Source organism: Oncorhynchus keta, chromosome 21 (assembly GCF_023373465.1).
Source record: "Oncorhynchus keta strain PuntledgeMale-10-30-2019 chromosome 21, Oket_V2, whole genome shotgun sequence".
NCBI lineage: Eukaryota > Metazoa > Chordata > Actinopteri > Salmoniformes > Salmonidae > Oncorhynchus > Oncorhynchus keta.
This window is the reverse complement of record NC_068441.1, coordinates 18893700-18916856: the sequence shown is the minus strand read 5'-3', so window position 1 is coordinate 18916856 and position 23157 is coordinate 18893700. Positions and strand designations below refer to the sequence as shown.

At 43.1% G+C, this 23157-nt stretch overlaps 1 protein-coding gene across 2 annotated transcripts in view; it reads left to right on the top strand.

The window, feature by feature from the left end:
- LOC118400221 (intermediate filament family orphan 2-like) overlaps nucleotides 1-16889 on the top strand; it is a 69064-nt gene extending 52175 nt beyond the window's left edge. Inside the window, exons 3-8 of one of the 2 annotated variants that reach the window (XM_035796867.2) lie at nucleotides 7034-7129; nucleotides 9890-10060; nucleotides 10434-10582; nucleotides 11160-11328; nucleotides 11615-11713; nucleotides 12261-16889. In XM_035796867.2, the coding sequence (XP_035652760.1) occupies nucleotides 7034-7129; nucleotides 9890-10060; nucleotides 10434-10582; nucleotides 11160-11328; nucleotides 11615-11713; nucleotides 12261-12494 (918 nt within the window). In that variant the 3' untranslated portion in view covers nucleotides 12495-16889. Of the gene's footprint in view, nucleotides 1-7033; nucleotides 7130-9889; nucleotides 10061-10433; nucleotides 10583-11129; nucleotides 11329-11614; nucleotides 11714-12260 lie in introns of both variants that reach the window. The other variant, XM_035796866.2, reaches the window with a different exon arrangement.
- Nucleotides 16890-23157: the final 6268 nt, after the last annotated feature.

Genomic DNA, 23157 nt, shown 5'->3' with positions numbered 1-23157 from the left:
TGACCCACTGGGTTTGTGCTACAGTGAATTATAAGTAAAATAATCTGTCGGTAAACAATTGTCCTCATGAGAGACAGTTTCATCATAGCGCTTGATGGTTTTTGTGACTGCACTTGAAACTTTCAAAGTTCTTGAAACTTTACATATTGACTGACCTTCATGTCTTAAACTAATGTTGGACTGTCATTTCTCTTTGCTTATTTGAACTGTTCTTGCCATAATATGGATTTGGTATTTTACCAAATAGGGCTATCTTCTGCATATCACCATACCTTGTCACAACACAACTGATTGACTCAAATGCATTAAGAAGGAAAGAAATTACATGTAATTTTTAACAAGGCCCACCTGTTAATTGAAATGCATTCCAGGAGACTACCTGATGAAGCTGGTTGAGAGAATGCCAAGAGTGTGCAAAGCTGTCATCATATCAAAGGGTGGCTACTCAAATATAACCCTTTTTTGGTTACTACATGATTCCATATGTGTTCTTTCATAGTTTTGATGTCTTCACTATTATTCTACAATGTAGAAATGTGTTGTTTTTTTAAAAACGTGGAATGAGTAGGTGTGCCAAACTTGTGATTGGTACTGTATATAAAGTGAGGGAAAAAAGTATTTGATCCCCTGCTGATTTTGTATATTTGCCCACTGACAAAGAAATGATCAGTCTATAATTTTAACGGTAGGTTTATTTGAACAGAATAACAATAACAAAATCCCCAAAAACACAAGTCAAAAATACTATAAATTGATTTGCATTTTAATGAGGGAAATAAGTATTTGACCCCCTGGTCGAAACATGACTTAGTACTTGGTGGCAAAACCCTTGTTGGCAATCACAGAGGTCAGACGTTTCTTGTAGTTGGCCACCAGGTTTGCACACATCTCAGGAGGGAATTTGTCCTACTCCTCTTTGCAGATCTTCTCCAAGTCATTAAGGTTTTGAGGCAGACGTTTGGCAACTCGAACCTTCAGCTCCCTCCACAGATGGGATTCTATGGGATTAAAGTCTGGAGACTGGCTAGGCCACTTCAGGACCTTAATGTGCTTCTTCTTGAGCTACTCTTTGTTGCCTTGGCCATGTGTTTTGGGTCATTGACATGCTGGAATAACAATCCACAACCCATTTTCAATGCCCTGGCTGAGGGAAGGAGGTTCTCACCCAAGATTTGACAGTACATGGCCCCGTCCATCATCCCTTTGATGCGGTGAAGTTGTCCTGTCCCCTTAGCAGAAAAACACCCCCAAAGCATAATGTTTCCACCTCCATGTTTGACAGTGAGGATGGTGTTCTTGGGGTCATAGGCAGCATTCCTCCTCCTCCAAACATAGCGAGTTGAGTTGATGCCAAAGAGCTCCATTTTGGTCTCATCTGACCACAACACTTTCACCCAATTGTCCTCTGAATCATTCAGATGTTCATTTGCAAACTTCAGACGGGCATGTATATGTGCTTTCTTGAATAGGGGACCTTGCGGGTGCTGCAGGATTTCAGTCCTTCACGGCGTAGTGTGTTACCAATTGTTTTCTTGGTGACTATGGTCCGAGCTGCCTTGAGATCATTTACAAGATCCTCCCGTGTAGTTCTGGACTGATTACTCACCGTTCTCATGATCATTGCAACTCCACGAGGTGAGATCTTGCATGGAGCCCCAGGCCGAGGGAGATTGACAGTTATTTTGTGATTCTTCCATTTGCGAATAATCACACCAACTGTTGTCACCTTCTCACCAAGCTGCTTGGCGATGGTCTTGTAGCCCATTCCAAGCTTGTGTAGGTCTAAAATATTGTCCCTGACATCCTTGGAGAGCTCTTTGGTCTTGGCAATATGAGATGGAACGGAGTTCCATGCAATAATGGCTCTATATAATACCGTACGCTTTCTTGAATTTGTTCTGGATTTAAGGACTGTGAAAAGACCCCTGGTGGCATGTCTGGTGGGGTAAGTGTGTGTGTCAGAGCTGTGTGTAAGTTGACTATGCAAACAATTTGGGATTTTCAACACATTAATGTTTCTTGTGAAAAGAAGAAGGGATGCAGTCAGTCTCTCCTCAACTCTCAGCCAAGAGAGACTGGCATGCATACTATATATATCATCCCTCTGATTGCAATGAAGAGCAAGACGTGCTGCTCTGTTTTGGGCCAGCTGCAGCTTAACTAGGTCTTTCCTTGCAGCACTGGACCACAAGACTGGACAATAATCAAGATTAGACTTAACTATAGCCTGCAGAATTTTCTTTTTGGAGTGTGGAGTCAAAAAAGCAGAGCATCTCTTTATTACGGACAGACCTCTCCCCATCTTTACAACCATTGAATCAATATGTTTTGACCTTGACAGTTTGCAATGTAAGGTGACGCCAAATAATTTAGTCTCCTCAACTTGTTCAACAGCCACACCATACATTACCAGATTCAGATGAGGTCTAGAACGTAGGGAATGATTTATAACAAATACAATGTTCTTAGTTTTAGAGATGTTTAGGACCAGTTTATTACTGGCCACTCATTCTAAAACAGACTGTGACTCTTTGTTAACTGTTTCAGTGACTTCATTAGCTGTGGTTGCTGATGTGTATACAGTATGGTTGAAACATCAGCATACATAGACACATGCTTTGTTAATGCCAGTAACAGGTCATTGGTAAAAATAGAAAAGAGTAGAGGGCCTAGAGAGCTGCCCTGTGGCACACCACACATTACATGTTTGACATTGGAGAAGCTTCCATTAAAGAAAATCCTATGAGTTATATTAAATACACAGCTCTATGGCAGAGGTTGTAAAGCCATAACACATACACTACCGGTCAAAAGTTTTATGTGTGTCACGGTCGTCCTCCTCTTCATCTGAAGAGGAGAGGCGAGAAGGATCGGAGGACCAAAATGCAGCGTGATATGTGTTCATGTTGAATGTTTAATTAAAGAAAGAACTTAACACTGAAACACTATACAAAAACAGTAAACAAAATAACAACCGTGAAGCTAATGCGAGCTGCTCTGAAATTAGCCATCAACATAGACAATCACCCACAAACAAACAGTGCAACCCAGGCTACCTAAGTATGATTCTCAATCAGAGACAACTAATGACACCTGCCTCTGATTGAGAACCATACTAGGCCGAAACATAGAAATACCCAAATCATAGAAAAACAAACATATACTGCCCACCCAACTCACGCCCTGACCATACTAAATAAATACAAAACAAAGGAAATAAAGGTCAGAACGTGACAATGTGATTAATTAGGCCCAGCTGTTGGAACTTTGACTTTCCTGGATATAGCCACTATATTGTGATCACTGCATCCAATGGGTACGGATACAGGTTTAGAATAAAGTTCTACAGTATTAGTAAAAATGTGATCGATACATGTGGATGATCTTGTTCCTGTAGTGTTTGTAAACACCCTGGTAGGTTGTTTAACTTCTTGCGTCGAGCAATCCCGTATCCGGGTGCGTAATCATAGCCTCAAGCTCATTAGCATAACTCAACGTTAACTATTCATGAAAACCGCAAATGAAATGAAATAAATATATTGGCTCACAAGCTTAGCCTTTTGTTAACAACACTGTCATCTCAGATTTTCAAAATATGCTTTTCAACCATAGCTACACAAACATTTGTGTAAGAGTATTGATAGCTAGCATAGCATTACGCCTAGCATTCAGCAGGCAACATTTTCACAAAAACAAGAAAAGCATTCAAATAAAATAATTTACCTTTGAAGAACTTCGGATGTTTTCAATGAGGAGACTCTCAGTTAGATAGCAAATGTTCAGTTTTTCCAAAAAGATTATTTGTGTAGGAGAAATCGCTCCGTTTTGTTCATCACGTTTGGCTAAGAAAAAACCCAGGAAATTCAGTCATTACAACGCCAAACTTTTTTCCAAATTAACTCCACAATATCGACAGAAACATGGCAAACGTTGTTTAGAATCAACCCTCAAGGTGTTTTTCACATATCTATTCGATGATAAGTCATTAGTGGCAGTTGGGTTTCTCCTCTGAAGCAAATGGAAAAATGCACGCAGCTGGAGATTACGCAATAATTGCAACGGAGGACACCAAGCGAGCACCTGGTGAATGTAGTCTCTTATGGTCAATCTTCCAATGATATGCCTACAAATACGTCACAATGCTGCAGACACCTTGGGGAAACGACAGAAAGTGTAGGCTCATTCCTTGCGCAATCACAGCAATATAAGGAGACATTGGAACACAGCACCTTCAAAATCTGGGGCATTTCCTGTTTGAAATTTCATCTTGGTTTCGCCCGTAGCATCAGTTCTGTGGCACTCACAGATAATATCTTTGCAGGTTTGGAAACGTCAGAGTGTTTTCTTTCCAAAGCTGTCAATTATATGCATAGTTGAGCATCTTTTCGTGACAAAATATCTTGTTTAAAACGGGAATGTTTTTTTATCCAAAAATTAAAAGAGCGCCCCCTATATCGAAGAAGTTAATAAACTGATCCAGATTACAGGCACTGGTTACAGTGAGACGCTTCCTCTTGAGTAGACAGATTGATGAAAATCAGCCAATATTCAGGTCCCCAAGAAAGTAGACCTCTCTGTTTACATCACATACACTATCAAGCATTTCACACATATTATTTAGATACTGACTGTTCTCACTTGGTGGCCTATAACAACACCCCAAAAGAAAAGGCTTTAAATGTGGAAGGGGAACCTGCATCAACAACACTTCAATAACACTCCAGGTCTCGTGGAGATTCTAAAATTTCGTCCACAAGCATGTTGTTCCGCCAGAAAGTCTGATTTATCCGTTGTTGTTATTGTGGATTCACACACAGAACTGATGTCTCAATGACTTACAGATTGCTGTCATATTGCCGTTCTCCTGTTTCAACTCATCGAGCTGACCCTGGGAGAACTGCAAACTGTTCTTCAGGTGCTGGACCTCTCTGGTCAAGTCACCATTATTTTATTAGTTGAATTCACCAGTATTTGGACAAAGCACTTGACGCTATTTTCTTATTGTTGTAGCAACTGCTTGTAGAACTAGTTTTGTTCATTTAAAATATCCTACACGTGTGATAGAGAGACACCACTGGCACTGTCCTCAACAGTACTTTGGTCTCCACCGGTTTTGGTCTTTGTCATGGTAGCTAGCCACATAGGTTATGCTGTTATTCCTCACAGTTCCAGACAGGGCAGGTCACGGGGAAGATTGAAAACAACAAACAGCAGGGATCTAGACAGCCACAAACCTGGGACAATCCGCAGTCCCAGCCACAATGGCTAACTGCGTCACGGGCTGCCTTTAAGCCTTCAAGAAAACCCAGCTGGCTTGATAATGCCAAAAGGCTCCTCAGATCCATCCTTGTTCGACAGGATCACTGGACAGAGACCAGCAATCCCAACAACTGATGCCAACTGCGTCACGGGATCCAAACAAAAAAGTTAGCTAGCTACTTCCCATACACTTTCAAAACAACAAACTTTTCAAAACAACAAATCCGAGCTCTTCCTCCTTCCGCGTTCAAAGGGAAGTGACGTATTACAACCTGACAAGGTAGGGGTGGTGTATCAATTCATCAGTAGAGTTCAGTACAGTACAATAGAGTGCAGTAGATTACAGTAGGATATAGTAAAGTACAGTAAAGTAGAGTAGACTATAGTTCGTAAAAGTTCAGTACAGTAGAGTTCAGTAAAGTACAATACAGTAGAGTACAGTAAAGTACAGTATAGTTCAGTATAGAGTGGCCAGACGGAAACCACTCCTCAGTAAAAGACACATGACAGCCTGCCTTTTGGAGTTTTGCCAAAAGGCAAAGATTCTCTGGTCTGATGAAACAAAGATTGAACTCTTTGGCCTGAATGCCAAGCGTCACGTCTGGAGGAAACCTGGCACCAACCCTACAGTGAAGCATGGTGGTGGCAAAATCGAATCCATTTTAGAATAACGCTTTAATGTAACAAAATGTGGAAAAAGTCAAGGGGTCTGAATACTTTCCGAGTGCACTATATTTCTAATAAGGGGTCTTTGCTTATTCAACATTTTTAGGATGGAAAATTTGTGCGTAAAAAAATAAATATGCCTTAATATCAAAAATAATATAGACTCTTATCTTTCATTTGACACCCAATTTGATAGGAACTTCACATGTTGGTGGTCATGGTTCCTTTTACGTGGAAATTGCCATTACTTATTTTGTACATGCCCCCATCCTTCATTTCTTATGGTCTTTTCATATCCATAATGTCTTGAGCGGGTGTGTGTCAACAGAATTTGGCCTGAGATCAGGTAGTAGGGCTGGGAATGTCTAGGGACTTCACGATACGATATTATGTGATTCTTGTGATTTTCACTATTCTAACTGTATAGATTTCCCCCCCCCATCACTATCTGGTAGATGTATGTCAGAAAACCTACATAGACCCTGGTGACCTGGATGGCCCCCATAGCAAACCTGGAAATCCGTGTCTCACCACTATGCCCCGTGCCTCATCGTTACACCAGTTTGCAGTATCATGGCCCAAGGCAGGCACCATGCTTCCTATGCAACACCAAAAGCCTCAGCAGGTGCTCATACAGTAGCAATCCCCCCTCTCTCTGCACCACCGTCAACAGACAAATCGATCAATGGTAGAGTATGTGTTTGTGTTGGATTATGGGTCAGCAGAACGCTGGAAGAGAGCAGACTTCCCTGGGGTGCTCTAACCTCTCTGAGGTGACACAGGTAGATATTGTTTAGCATGAAAGTGAAACAGGAGGTCTGCATTATAATAGTCATTTGACAAATAATATCAGTTGATTATGTAGTGCGATTTACTCTGTATGTGGTCCCCCTGGGCATCTACTCTAATGTCCATAATCCATCTTTACTACTTATCCCACTGCATACTAGTACAAACATAGATTGGGGCCATATTCAATAACATGCTTTCTCTAATATGGTAAATAAGAAAGTGTGTTGGTATTTTGCTGCATGTCTTTGAGTGTCTGTGGTTGGGGCATGTGTTTGAATTGTGTATATCTGTGCATGTGTGTGTGGTGTGTGTTCAGAGTGCCCAGGAGTCAGAGAAGATCCAGGATGAACTGAATGAGAAGGTGGAGAGGCTGAAGGCTGAGCTGGTGGTCTTTAAGAGCCTCATGAGCGATGTGAGTATAGTATATACACCCTCACACTCCATAGCACACTCACTCTTTCCATGACATAGACTGATCAGGTGAATCTAGGTGAAAGCTTGATCCCTTGTTGATGTCACTTAAAATCCACTTCAATCAGTGTAGATGTAGAGAATAATAATGGCGCTGAAGGAGATGGCTGCCGTTTTACGATCCCGTAACCAATTGTGCTATTGTGTATGTTTTTTTGCGTTATTTGATACTTATTTTGCACATAATGTTTCTACCACCGTGTCTTATGACCGGAAAAGAGCTTATTGATATCAGGGCAGCGATTACTCACCCCGTACTGGAGGAATTCTTCTTCTTCAACGAGTCGGACGGGAAGGATTTACTCCAGACACCCGACAAGGCCCTCATCCTCGTCACTCGCAGGAGGAAAAGACAGACATTGTGGATCCGTGAGGGTAATCTACCTTTAGCATCGGTCCAATTAGCCAATTTACAATCAATCTGTAATAAAATAGACAAACTACGAGCACGTTATGTTTCACAGAGTCGTAGCTGAACGATGACATGATTAACATACAGCTGCCGGGTTTTAAGCTTTTTTGGCAGGATAGAACAGCGGCCTCTGGTAAGACAAGGGGTGGCGGCCTATGCATATTTGTAAACAACAGCTGGTGCACGAAATCTAAGGAAGGCTCAAGGTTTTGCTCACCTGAGGTAGAGTATCTCATGATAAGTTCAACCCCTGAGGTGACAAGGTACAAATCTGTCGTTCTGCCCCTGAACAGGCAGTTAACCCACTGTTCCTAGGCCGTCATTGAAAATAAGAATTTGTTCTTAACTGACTTGCCTGGTTAAATAAAGGTAAAATTCAAAATTAAAATAAAAAAATAAGCTGTAGACCACACTATCAACCTAGAGAGTTTTCATCTGTATTTTTTGTAGCTGTCAACATACCACCACAGACCGATGCTGGCACTAAAACCGCACTCAAAGAGCTGCACAGTATACGGCCATAAGCAAACACGAAGATGCTCATCCAGAGGCTGCGCTCCTAGTGGCCGGGGACTTTAATGCAGGGAAACTAAAATCAGTTTTACCTCATTTCTATCAGCATGTTAAATGTGCAACCAGAGGGAAAAAACTCTAGACCACCTTTACTCCACACACAGAGACACGTACAAAGCTCTCCCTCTCGCCCTCCATTTGGAAATCTGACCATAATTCTATCCTCCAGATTCCTGCTTACAAACAAAATCTAAAGCAGGAAGCAGCAGTGACTCGGTCAATAAGAAAGTGGTCAGATGAAGCAGATGCTAAGCTACAGGACTATTTTGCTAGCACAGACTGGAATATGTTCCAGGATTCTTCCGATGGCATTGAGGAGTACACCACATCAGTCACTGGCTTCATCAATAAGTGCATCGATGACTTCGTCCCCACATATCCCAACCAGAAGCCATGGATTACAGGCAACATTCGCACTGAGCTAAAGGGTAGAGCTGGCGCTTTCAAGGAACGGGACTCTAACCCGGAAGCTTATAATAAATCCTTCTATGCACTCTGACGAACCATCAAACAGGCAAAGCTTCAATACAGGACTAAGATTGAACCATGCTACACCGGCTCCAGCGCTCGTCGGATGTGGCAGGGCTTGCAAACTATTACAGACTACAAAGGGAAGCACAGCCATAAGCTGCCCAGTGACACAAACCTACCAGACAAGCTAAATTACTTCTATGTTCGCTTCGAGGCAAGTAACACTGAAACATGCATGAGAGCACCAGCTGTTCCGGATGACTGTGTGATCACGCTCTCCGTAGCCGATGTGAGTAAGACCTTTAAACAGGTCTATATTCAGCAGTGATCAAATTCATTTTGGAGTTTCCTTTGGACCTTCACAGAAATGTTACATGATGTGTTATTGACCCAGACTGACTGGATGTGGGTTTCTGCCGGGTCTACAATTGAACAAGTGTATTCAATTGACTTTAATACTGCTGCATATGCTGGGCTGGCTCTAGCCTTTTTGGGGCCCTAAGTGAGATTTGGTTGGGGGGCACACAATTCTCCAGATTTTGCCATGGGACGAAGAGACGAAGATACATCATAAGCAATTTTATAACAAATGTCATGCAATTCTACAAATTTTGCCACAGGATAAAGTTTTGCAGTTTTATAACACATCTCATACAGTTCTACTCATTTTGCGGTGGGGCAGAGAGAAATTTCAGCAGTTTTAAAGCTAATTTCCTGCAATTCTACACATTTTGCCATGACTTATGCCATGTTAATGATATCTGAGTGAGAGTGACTAACAAAATCAATTGGGACCTCCAGGAGGTCAGGGCCCCTGGGCATGTGCCCTATGTGCCCTGTCAGTATTCGGCCATGATTACTACAAGTTTAGATAACTGGTTAGACTAATTTACCAATCTAAAAATTGGCTAATATAGTGACTGTTAGTGACTGACAAAACAAGAGATAAACTACTGATGCACAACCAAAATTCGAACTTGCACCGTGTGTATTCTACTATTCTAACTTGACTAAGGGCGCTAAGCGACTGCTTACATTGCTTATGGTTGGAGCCGGCCCTGCGCATATTGCCAATCACAGGTAGCCAGTCATGGATGAACTCAGCATGTGACTTATGTTATTCTTATCTTGTCATGTAGCTTTAAAAAGCGTTTAGAGATTTGTTGAGTATAGTAAGGAGAGGTTTTGGTGGGGTGATTCTCTGCTTCACAGCCAGCAACACCGACCCCTCTCCTTCCTCTCCAGAAAATGTCTGACATGGACACTAAGATCCAGGAGAAAGCCACGCTGGTGGACATGGACATCTGCCGGCGCATTGACATCACCACCAAACTGTGTGACGTGGCTCAGCAGTGCAACTCAGAGGACATGTCAACGATGTTCAACGTGAGCCCGGCCAGGTCGCTCCCAGAGAGGGTGAGTATCTATCTGTATGTTAGGCCTCAGTCTGGAACAGCTAACTACCGGTATACTGCTGCTACACTCTCCTACATAGGCAGACACACACCACTAACACAATACTCATTGACCCCTCCTCCATACACACACAAACACAGTCATTGCTCAGCAGTGAACTGCTGATGCTGTGACTCTCTGCACTGCACACAAGGTTATATCACATTGTGCAGACAGTGCTGGCTAAAGCCCAAATATGAATCCAGACAGAAACAGACCAGAGGCTTTTTAGGTGGTGCATTGTACTGCTTAAATTACTAATGTCGGATTAGACAAACTGCCTCAAATTCTGCATTGATGCCGCCAGTAAGTAATCTGCGTGTGTGTGTTCCAGGGTGCCATGGCGTGCTGCAGGAAGAAGGAGTGCAAGCCTGTGTCTGACGAGGAAAGCTCTGAGATGGATGCAGACCCCAGCACAAGTATTTCAGAGGAGGAGGTCCCGCTCAATGTTACTGACGAAATGAAACGCATGCTCAACCAGCTGTGAGTCAGCCTACACACACACACACACACACACACACACACACACACACACACACACACACACACACACACACACACACACACACACACACACACACACACACACACACACACACACACACACACACACACACATGGTGCATTGTGTTGTACTTTGCTCCCATCTAGTGTTAATTCAGAGTCCTGCATTAATTATTTTTTCAGTAGTTATTTTCAGGGGCTACAATTAGGGCCACCAAATGATAGATGAGAACTTTATATCAAAGAGTATGTATTCATTGTGTATATGAATTCCTCAGTGTAATATTGGATATTGGTTATAAGTTTAATTTGTATTATACTAAATCTGTCACTGTCTCAAGCATGTCTTCTGTATTCCTGCATGCCTTCTCTAGGTATCTTTCTTCCTCCTCTGTGTTTGGACCTCTTGTAAGGTGGTGCCTGTTGTGTTTGTCCTCTCTTCCTTCCTCTCTCTCTCTCGCTCTCTCGCTCTTCCTCTCTCTCTCGCTCTTCCTTCCTCTCTCTCTCGCTCTTCCTTCCTCTCTAGAAATTGTTCAGATGATAATTTTGTTGCCAGGAGGGAGACATTTGACATTGATGATGACTGTGACAGCCTGACGTGGGAAGAGAATGATGAGACCCTGTTGCTATGGGAGGACTTCAACAACTACAACATACAACCCGGTGCCATCACCGCGGCAAACTGCACAGTCACCAGCGCAGCCAACAGCAACACAGAGGAGCCTGTGAGTTGGAATAGACACCATACAGTAAATGTCAAGGATACAGAGGATAATTAATAAACATTTCAATTACCACTACCTACTGATAAACTAATGGACAAGGGTACAGGAGGGCATTGAGGAGTTGTTCACCTCCCAAACTTCCCATCCATTCATATTCAGAAAAGTGAAATGTTTGCGGTAAAATAACTTGTTTTCATTTTGAAATCCTGCCCATTGTTCTGCTCTCAGTTGAGAAATGCAACATCCTAACAGAATGTATTAGCTAATCTTCTTTGCTTCCTCACAGGTCTCTCAGGATGGAAGCCTGGGCAGCCTCATAGATGAGACAGAATCACTATTCAAGACCAGAGAGCAGGAGTACCAGGAGACCATTGGCGCAATTGAGGTGAACAGGCAGTGTCTGTGGGTGTGTGCATGCGTTCCTGCCTGCCTACGAGCCTGTGTGTGTATATGTGTGTATGAGAGAGACAATGTGACAGAAAGAGAGGTAGGGGCCTGCAGTAACAAAAATATAGGGAGATTGAAATCCCCTGAGATTTATCTACCTCTTAGAGATTGTCCCTGGGAATTTTTTCCTCTCATTGTATCTAATAGAAACACCTGTCAAGTGAAAGTACAGAGGAGGGCAGCTGCCTTTAATTTGTTGGTTGTTTTGTCCCTCTCTTTGTTTGGTTTTGATTTGTGACTCGGTTGACGATTCGGCCAGAGTGATTCAGTTCCTGGCAGGGCTGGCACCTGTCCCTGATCAACATCACTGATGTCTCTCTCTCTTCTCTTCCTTACTTTTTTTCCACTGGCTCTCTTTGACCTCTCCCCTCCTCTTCTCTCATCTCCTCTCTCTGTCCATCTATATCTCTCATCCTCTCCCTCACTCTAACTCTCTCTCTCTCCCTCCCTCCATCTCCTCCTGCCCCTTTCTCTCTCCCTCTCAGATGGAGCTAGCCACAGCGAAGAGTGACATGAACAGACACCTGCATGAGTACATGGATATGTGTAGCATGAAGCGTGGTCTGGACGTGCAGATGGAGACGTGCAGGAGGATGATTAAAGGGGGCAGGAACTCTCCCTCTGTCAGTTCGGTGGCTAGCAGCGACTCAGGGAACACTGACGAGATCCAGGACAAACTACTAGACAAGGATGGAGAGGCTGAGGTGCCAATCAGTTGATAGCCTGACTCCACCCCCTTCCTCCCCTGTTCACTGACAGCTGCTCGCAGAGCTCCACTCTGCTTGGGGGCTGACCCCAGTGTTCTGCCCTGCTTGGCATCTTTAGCCAAGGGGTACTGGTGGTCCTGATGGTCCCAATTTTCCTATGGATCTGGCCCACTGTCCCAGGCCCGGAACTGGTGCTTATTGTCTCTGTTCTCACAGGAATGAAGGGGGGCGGGGTTCATTTGCTTCACAAGTGTTTTAAGGCAGAGGTGGCACATACAATATATGTGTCTGAGCTGTGCTCTCTTCCACAGTGCTGCACAGGAACATCCAGCAAAACAATCAACATGATCAAACAAGTCATTCTGGCTCACTCTTAGCATAGTCTAAGCAGTTCCACTGTCACCACTGTCATTCTATTGGCCTGAGGCTGAACAGTCCATTTGGTGAACAGGGAACAACATGCACAACATTATTCACCAGTGAGAATATCTATCCTTTTGAGTTTTTTAATAATCACGCAAAAAAAAATCACAGATCAAGAGCAGTCACACTATTTTGTACTTGCATGTTCCCCATAGATGCAGATTGATCATTCACATATACTGTACATGCAAATGTTCAAATGGGGCTTGAAATGTTCTCACCCAAGAGTCAAAGCTAAAAAATCAGTTTGACTGGACTCTCCACAGTTACCAGTGTTGACTGGGGAACGGAGCACAGCCCTTTGCTGCTATAATGCATTGTTCACATTCTATGCAATTTAGCTAGCCTTATTTCAGGATAACCTTTGACCTTCATTACCGCTCTTTTCCCTCATGATTTGCCTTTTTAAGCTGGGTAAGTGTTTTCTATCTGTTATTCAGAGTGCTCCTGTGTGTTCTCCAAAGTAGAAGAGCAATAGGAGGTGCAGAATTATCTCATAAAAGGAAAACTCCCTAGTGTCCTTTGTCAAAGGCATACCTTCTCCCCCTATCCATGTTAATTTAGAGGCTGTAAACATTTGAAAGGTTATCCAAAACAATATGGAACAAGGTGCCAGCAAACATGCTGTCTTTGCTTTGTATTGCCTTATGCTTATTACTATCATAGTAAGCTTCAGCTAACTTTAATAATTTCCCCTTAAATGTATCTAATTGGTAGAACTAACTAAGTTATTGATGATTCCTTGGGCTACTCTTTGGTAAGTCCAAAGCAGTGGAAGCTGCTGAGGGGAGGATGGCTCGTGATAATGGCTGGAACGGAGTGAATGGAATGGCATCAATGGAAACCATGTGTTTGATGTATTTGATACTAATCCACCTATTCAGCTCCAGCCATTACCACGAGCCCGTTCTCTCCAATTGAGGTGCCACCAACTTATTGTGGTCCAAAGAGCTTTTGAAAGTTATTGGTCACCTGTTTGTTCTCTCAGAGATAGGGTACTGAAATTATATATTACATAAAACAATCACGTAAACAGGCAATACTATGAACATTGGTTAATGATACATTCCCTAGATTATACACTGAAAAATGTGGTATTTGGTATTTTATTTTGCCAATCTTGGATATTAAACTCAGATGGCCTTTCATAACAACTCCCACCTGTCTGTCCAGCAGGGTGCACTGTTCCTATCATATTCCGTTGTCTAATTGTCATGAGCCCTGGATTGGGTTTATAATTGTTTGTACGTAGATAAGAGGGCTGTTGGCATGTGATCGTATACCCCAGATGCCTTTCTGTTCATATTGCCCAATGTATAATTCATTTTTTTTGTATTACATCCTGTCTAATGATTTTAATTAAATGAATCAATTAAGAAAAATTGATCAATGCATGTGGATTGGGAGAGGTTTTCTGGAAGTTATTTTTATTTGTATTTTTTTGGTTTATGGAGTGTTGTTAGTTTGCAGAATCAAGGACAAAAGTGCTATTTGTATGATGAGGGTTTTAAGATGGAAAAATAATGACATTTGTCATTGCATTGTTTTATGAAGGAAGAAGGGCTATTGCATTTGGTTGTTTCTTTGAATTATTTTACATTGAACTAGAGGCACATAGTTGTAGTATTGCAATTCCCTATAATTTCTTAAATCAAATTATGCATTATGTTCCTGTAATTGTACATGGGCCCATGAATTTGCATTGTACAGATTGAATTGTGAGTGTTGAGGCATAAATGAAATATTATCTTCTTGTTGAACAATCGTGGATTGTAAAAATGGTATGGAAACTTAACTATTTCATAATTTAATCTGACACAAAGATTCTGGCCCAACCAGTCTATTGTATATTATTTCCTAAACCATGGTAAAGTGTCAAAACTCATACACACTATAAAGACAGATAACATTTAGGGAGAGGCCTTATTCCCAGCTAACTATAAAAAATCATTTGTGTTAGATTTAAAATCAGCCTGACGAGTGCAGCAGTAAGCCATGCTTTTTTCCCGTCCTTTTTTGCACCATACAGTATAGGCTGGGAAACACCTTGTATGTTGTACAGTAGACCTATGTGCCTTTAGTTCTCATGTCTCATGGTGACTGTAATATTGTTGCATATTTTCAATTGAACAGATTGTAGACACCTTCTTTGCTGAATGTATGGTCAATATTTAGGAGCAGTCTTCTGACTAGACCTACAGTCCCAACCTTACAATCAGAACTGGTGCATATCTCAGGCTATGGGTCAGAACACAGAAACCTGATGTGTACATGGCACATTGTTCTTTATTGTCTAAGCAAACACAAATTGTACATGTATAGTTGAACTACTACATTATGTACCCTTGCTGGACGTAAGTTTGGCTTATTGAGCCTATATGGGAATTTGAAATGGTTGGGTTTAATTGTTTCATAGGTATTTTATATGGTTGGTTTCATCGATGTAGTGCTAGGGTCTAAAGTGTTACATTAGCCATTACTGAAATGTACACTGTATGACCCAAAGTATGTGGACACCTGCTCGTCGATCATCTCATTCCAAAATCATGGGCATTAATATGGAGTTGGTCCCCCATTTGCTGCTATAACAGCCTCCACTCTTCATGGAAAGCTTTCCACTAGATGTTGGAACATTGCTGCGGGGACATGCTTCCCTTCAGTCACAAGAGAATTAGTAAGGTTGGGCATCGATGTTGGGTGATTAGGCCTGACTCGCAGTCAGTGTTCCAATTCATCCCAAAGGTGTTCGATGTGGTTGAGGTCAGGGCTATGTGCAGGTCAGTCAAGTTCTTCCACACTGAGTTCGACAAACCATTTCTGGATGGACCTCGCTTTGTGCACGGGGGCATTGTCATGCTGAAACAGGAAAGGGCCTTCTCCAAACTGTTGCCACAAAATTGGAAGCACAGAATCATCTAGAATGTCATTGTATGCTGTAGCATTAAGATTTCCCTTCACTGGGACTAAGGGGCCTAGCCCAAACCATTGTTCCTCCTCCACCAAACTTTACATTTGTCCCTATGCATTCGGGCAGGTAGCGTTCTCTTGGCATCCGCCAAACCCAGATTTGTCCGCAGGACTGCTAGATGGTGACGTGTGATTCATTACTCCAGAGAACGTGTTTCCACTGCTCCAGAGTCCAATAGCGGCGAGCTTTACACCACTCCAGCCGACGCTTGGCATTGCGTATGTTGACCTCAGGCTTGTGTGCGGCTGCTTGGCCATGGAAACCCCGACGAACAGTTCTTATGCCGTTGCTTCCAGAGGCAGTTTGGAACTTGGTAGTGAGTGTTGCATCCAAGGACAGGCAATCTTTACATGCTTCAATACTCAGCAGGCCCGTTCTGTGAGCTTGTGTGACTTTCCACTTCGTGGCTGAGCCATTGTTGCTCCTAGATGTTTCCACTTCACAATAGTAGCACTTACAGTTGACGGTGCAGCTCTAGCAGGGCAGCAATTTTACGAACTGACTTGTTGGAAAGGTGGCATCCTATGACGGTGCTACATTGAAAGTCACTAAGCTCTTCAGTAAGGCCATTCTACAAATTTGAAGGGGTGTTCACATACTTTTGTATATATTGTGTATCTTCCATTGTTTTGTCACTCTAACATTCAGAGCTTGTCTGTAGTGGGTGGGTTTCCCTGTGTTCTAGAGAGGCAGAGGTAGGTCATCATCCCCAGTCAAGGTGGCCATGGAGGAAAGTACTGTCTGATGACCATTATTGACCTCATTGTATTTTCATACACATTACATAATAATGATGCTATTTCAAGCCTGTTGTTTTTAATTTAAATGATTTATTTCCCTGCATCTTTATTTTTTCAATGCATACCTCTGCGCATTGTAAAATATGATGTTATTTGTATGTAAACTATTAGTAAACCATTGCATTCATGGGGATTCGGGGTATACTGTTGTTTGAAAATAATGAATGTACACTGTAATTGGTGTTGGGGGAAAGTTAAATAAAATGGTGGATTGTCTTTAGCTTGAGTCTTTGTTGTCCTCTAGAGATGTATCATGTTTAATTATACATATTACAAAATGTTTGATCTGTATGTAACTGTACCCACCTCATACAGTCTACTCTACATTATCCTGTGCTTAAGTAACAAGTTGAAGATTGATTCATATCGCCTAATAACATTGTCTAAATAATCTTATAGACAGATAGATTGGTAGATAGAAAGACATACCATGCCTTCAGAAACTATTCACACCCCCTGACATTTTGTTGTGTTACAGCCTGAATTAAAAATGTATTAAATGTAGTTTTTTTTGTCACTGGCCTACACACAATACACCATAATGTCAAAATGGAATCGTGTTTTTCAAAATGTTTGCAAAATAATTAAAAATGAAAAGCTGAAATTTCTTGAGTCAACAAGTATTCAACCCCTTTGCTATGGAAAGCCTAAATAATTTCAGGAGAAGAAAAAAATCAGGCACTGAATATCCCTTTGAGCATGGTGAAGTTATTAATTACATTTTGGATGGTGTATCAATACACCCTGTAACTACAAAAATATAGGTGTCCTATATGCCAGAGAGGAAGGAAAACGCTCAGGGATTTCACCATGAGGCCAATTAAAACAGTTACAGAGTTTAATGGCTGTGATAGGAGAAAACTGAGGATGGATCAACAACATTGTAGTTACTCCACAATAGTAACTTAATTGACAGAGTGAAAATAAGGAAGTCTGTACAAAATATTCCAAAACATGCATCCTGTTTGCAACAAGGCACTAAAGTAAAACTGCAAAAAATGTGGCAAAGCAATTAACTTTTTGTCCTGAATACAAAGTGTTATGCTTCGGGCAAATCCAATACAACAGATTACTGAGTACCACTCGCCAAAATGTCAAGCATAGTGGTGGCTGCCTCATGTTATGGGTATACTTGTAATTGTTAAAGGACTGTGGAGTTTTTCAGAAGACACGGAATGGAGCTAAGCAAAGAAAAAATCCTAGAGGAAAACCTGGTTCCTGCTTTTCACCAGACACTGAGAGAGGAATTCACCTTTCAGCAGGACAATAGCCTAAAACACAAGGCCAAATCTACATTGGAGTTGCTTACCAAGAAGACAGTGAATGTTCCTGAGTGGCTGGGTTACAGTTTTGCCTTAAATCTACTTGGAAATCTATGGCAAGCCCTGAAAATGGTTGTGTAGCAATGATCCACTACCAATTTGACAGAGTTTTGAAGAATTTTGAAAAGAATAAGGGGAAAATGTTGCACAATCCGTGTGTGGAAAGCTCTTAGAGACCTACCCAGAAAGACTCACATCTGTAAACCCTGCTAAAGGTGCTTCTACAAAGTATTTACTTAGGGGTGTGAATACTTATGTCAGTTGTAAAATCATCTTTTCACTTTGTCATTATAAGGTATTGTGTGTAAATGGGTGAGAAAAAAATATTTAATCCGTTTAGAATTCAGGCTGTAACACAACAAAATGTGGATTAATTCAAGGGGTATGAATATTTTTTTATGGCACTGTAGATATACTGAAAAATATATAGAAACACAACATGGAATAGTTTCAAAGACTTTGCTGAGTTCCAGTTCATATAAGGAAATCAGTCAATTTAACCAAATTAATTAGGCCCTAATCTATGGATTTCACGATTGGGAATACAGATATCCATATGTTGGTCACAGATACCGTTAAAAAGGGGCGTGGATAAAACAACCAGACTGTAGCTGGTTTGCCTCATGCAGAGCGACGCAGCTCCTTTGCATATAGTTGATCAGAGGCGGTTGATTGTGGCCTGTGGAATGTTATCCCACTCCTCTTCAATGGATGTGCGAAATTGCTGGATATTGGTGGGAACTGGAACACGCTGTTGTACACGTCAATCCAGAGCAGGCTCAAAGGGATCCCAAGCAGGCTCAAAGTGTGACATGTCTGGTGAGTGGGCAGACCATGGAAGAACTGGGACATTTTCAGCTTCCAGGAATTGTTTACCGATCCTTGCGATATTGGGCCGTGCATTATCTTGCTGAAACATGAGATGATGGTGGCGGATGAATGGCACGACAATGGGCCTCAGGATCTGGTCACAGTATCTCTGTGCATTCAAATTGCCATCGATAAAATGCAGTTGTGTTAGCTATCAGTAGTTTATGCCTGACCTTACCATAACCCCACCGCCACCATGGGGCTCTCTGTTCACAACGTTGACACCATACACCAGGTCTGCAGTTGTGAGGCCGGTTGGAACATTTCTGGAATCCTTTATTTCAGCTCATGGAACCAACACTTATCTGTTGCGTTTAGAACAGGGCTCCGGGCAGCCGAGCGGAAATGGAGGAAAACTCGCCTCCCTGCGGACCTGGCATCCTTTCACTCCCTCCTCTCTACATTTTCCTCCTCTGTCTCTGCTGCTAAAGCCACTTTCTACCACTCTAAATTCCAAGCATCTGCCTCTAACCCTAGGAAGCTCTTTGCCACCTTCTCCTCCCTCTTGAATCCTCCTCCCCCCCTCCTCCCTCTCTGCAGATGACTTCGTCAACCATTTTGAAAAGAAGGTCGACGACATCCGATCCTCGTTTGCTCACACTGCCCTACCCTATGCTCTGACCTCTTTCTCCCCTCTCTCTCCAGATGAAATCTCGCGTCTTGTGATGGCCGGCCGCCCAACAACCTGCCCGCTTGACCCTATCCCCTCCTCTCTTCTCCAGACCATTTCCGGAGACCTTCTCCCTTACCTCACCTCGCTCATCAACTCATCCCTGACCGCTGGCTACGTCCCTTCCGTCTTCAAGAGAGCGAGAGTTGCACCCCTTCTGAAAAAACCTACACTCGATCCCTCCGATGTCAACAACTACAGACCAGTATCCCTTCTTTCTTTTCTCTCCAAAACTCTTGAACGTGCCGTCCTTGGCCAGCTCTCCCGCTATCTCTCTCAGAATGACCTTCTTGATCCAAATCAGTCAGGTTTCAAGACTAGTCATTCAACTGAGACTGCTCTTCTCTGTATCACGGAGGCGCTCCGCACTGCTAAAGCTAACTCTCTCTCCTCTGCTCTCATCCTTCTAGACCTATCGGCTGCCTTCGATACTGTGAACCATCAGATCCTCCTCTCCACCCTCTCCGAGTTGGGCATCTCCCACGCTTGTATTGCGTCCTACCTGACAGGTCGCTCCTACCAGGTGGCGTGGCGAGAATCTGTCTCCTCACCACGCGCTCTCACCACTGGTGTCCCCCAGGGCTCTGTTCTAGGCCCTCTCCTATTCTCGCTATACACCAAGTCACTTGGCTCTGTCATAACCTCACATGGTCTCTCCTATCATTGCTATGCAGACGACACACAATTAATCTTCTCCTTTCCCCCTTCTGATGACCAGGTGGCGAATCGCATCTCTGCATGTCTGGCAGACATATCAGTGTGGATGACGGATCACCACCTCAAGCTGAACCTCGGCAAGACGGAGCTGCTCTTCCTTCCGGGGAAGGACTGCCCGTTCCATGATCTCGCCATCACGGTTGACAACTCCATTGTGTCCTCCTCCTAGAGCGCTAAGAACCTTGGCGTGATCCTGGACAACACCCTGTCGTTTTTTTTTTTTTTTTTTTTTTTTTTTTTTTTTTTTACCTTTATTTAACCAGGCAAGTCAGTTAAGAACATATTCTTATTTTCAATGACGGCCTGGGAACAGTGGGTTAACTGCCTGTTCAGGGGCAGAATGACAGATTTGTACCTTGTCAGCTCGGGGGTTTGAACTCGCAACCTTCCGGTTACTAGTCCAACGCTCTAACCACTAGGCTACGCTGCCGCCCCGTCGTTCTCAACTAACATCAAGGCGGTGGCCCGTTCCTGTAGATTCATGCTCTACAACATCCGCAGAGTACGACCCTGCCTCACACAGGAAGCGGCGCAGGTCCTAATCCAGGCACTTGTCATCTCCCGTCTGGATTACTGCAACTCGCTGTTGGCTGGGCTCCCTGCCTGTGCCATTAAACCCCTACAACTCATCCAGAACGCCGCAGCCCGTCTGGTGTTCAACCTTCCCAAGTTCTCTCACGTCACCCCGCTCCTCCGCTCTCTCCACTGGCTTCCAGTTGAAGCTCGCATCCGCTACAAGACCATGGTGTTTGCCTACGGAGCTGTGAGGGGAACGGCACCTCAGTACCCCCAGGCTCTGATCAGGCCCTACACCCAAACAAGGGCACTGCGTTCATCCACCTCTGGCCTGCTCGCCTCCCTACCACTGAGGAAGTACAGTTCCCGCTCAGCCCAGTCAAAACTGTTCGCTGCTCTGGCCCCCCAATGGTGGAACAAACTCCCTCACGACGCCAGGACAGCGTCAATCACCACCTTCCGGAGACACCTGAAACCCCACCTCTTTAAGGAATACCTAGGATAGGATAAAGTAATCCTTCTCACCCCCTCCCCCTTAAAAGATTTAGATGCACTATTGTAAATCAAGTTTATTTGTAGAGCACATTTAAAAACAACTGTAGTTGACCAAAAGTGCTGTACAGAGTGCAAAAACACCAAACATTGGGCACACAATGAAATAAACAAAACATAAAAGATACAATGAATAAGAGTACATAGAAGTGAAGACAGGGCAACAGCAATGGTAAAATACAATTATGAGAAGTACAGTGGACATAGAACTGGTGCTCTCCTGATACAAAGGGGAAACATCAGAAATACCCTGATTAAATACAGTTTAAAAAAGAGGCTTATCAGATGCTGGTTAATTTTGGCTGTGGCTAGATTTCATTTCCCAGCCTGAATAGTCTTAAACTCAAAATTCTACTGAAGTATTTGTTATTAAATGTACTTAAGGATCAAACATAAAAGTACATTTGAAGATTTTGTAAACCTATCAGATGCTTAATCATTTTAATCAACTTAAACCTCAACTCCTCACCCTCTCTTTACATGGTCCATGAAGTCTGGCCTCCTGCTCCTGACAGAGTCCTGGTGTCACAGCATCAATACTTTTAAAGGATCATACTCCCTGATCTCTGGAGAGGACAGCTGGACCATAAGGAGATCTGACAGTGTGTCAGACTTTAGGTTGGACCGCCAATCGGTTTTCACCTGTTTCATGGTATTAAAACATTCAGCTATGGAGGCAGGGAAGGACAGGACCAGGTCAACAAATGCCAGAAAACCAGGACAGGAATGCTGATGGCTCCTGTTGACAAGGAACCAGGACATCTGCAGGGACTGGGACTCTTGGTACATCAGCACCTTCAGGACAGTTCACTGGTCAGGGATCCTTTCAACATGGATGCCAGAGGTCTCCAGGACAGGAAGTGGTCAGGGATCCTTTAAACATGGATGCCAGTGGTCTCCAGGACATGAAGTGGTCAGGGATCCTTTAAACATGGATGCCAGTGGTCTCCAGGACAGGAAGTGGTCCACCAGGGTTTCCAGTTCAGTGTCTCCATAATCTGTAATACAAAACATAAAGTAACCTGCTGCTGCATCTACTGACACTGGCCAGTTGGTGAAGCTGACCAGCTTGGTGGCACACAGGACCCTCACACTGGCATCCTGGAACCTGTTAGTCATACTCTCGACTAGCCTGTCAAGCATTATGTCTTGTGATGTGACGAGGGTCTTGCTGTCACCTCTGGTCAGCAAAATTCCCTCATATCTGTGGCCTTCATCATTGGCCCTTCTCTGTTTTTGTACTTCTTAAGTACTGCCTGTGTTGAGCACAAGGAGCTGTGGGCTTCTGCTATGGTGATGGTGGACCTCTGCAGACAGTCAGACAGGTTGCTCAGGTGTGTTAGAGTGTCATGCAGGAAGCCACAGAAGCGGATAACAACAGCCTCCCTTGCACGACTGTTGTATTTCCTCGCCTTGGCCTGCTGGACACCTCTGGCATTTTGGGCATCCCTCCAGTGGCTGTTCCACTGGATGTCATAAGGTGAATGCACCAATTTGTAAGTCGCTCTGGATAAGAGCGTCTGCTAAATTACTTAAATGTAAATGTAAAGGTAATGATATTTTTGTTCCGTGTAGATAGAAAAGTGAGGCAGCAACAGTAGGCTGGCTATACATTCTCTGACAGTTACATTCGTCACAATGAAAGTAATTTAGGTTACATGGGAAAATCAGTAATTGTGCAAAAGATAAGAGGGACATTACATCAAAGAGAAACATATGCTCCGTCGAAAATATAATTTCTCAATTCAGAAATTACAGCCCTATACTGTGATTGGCTGGAGATGTCTTCTTAGTGCTGATTGGCCACTCGCAGACTCCAGTAAGTTTCATTATGAAC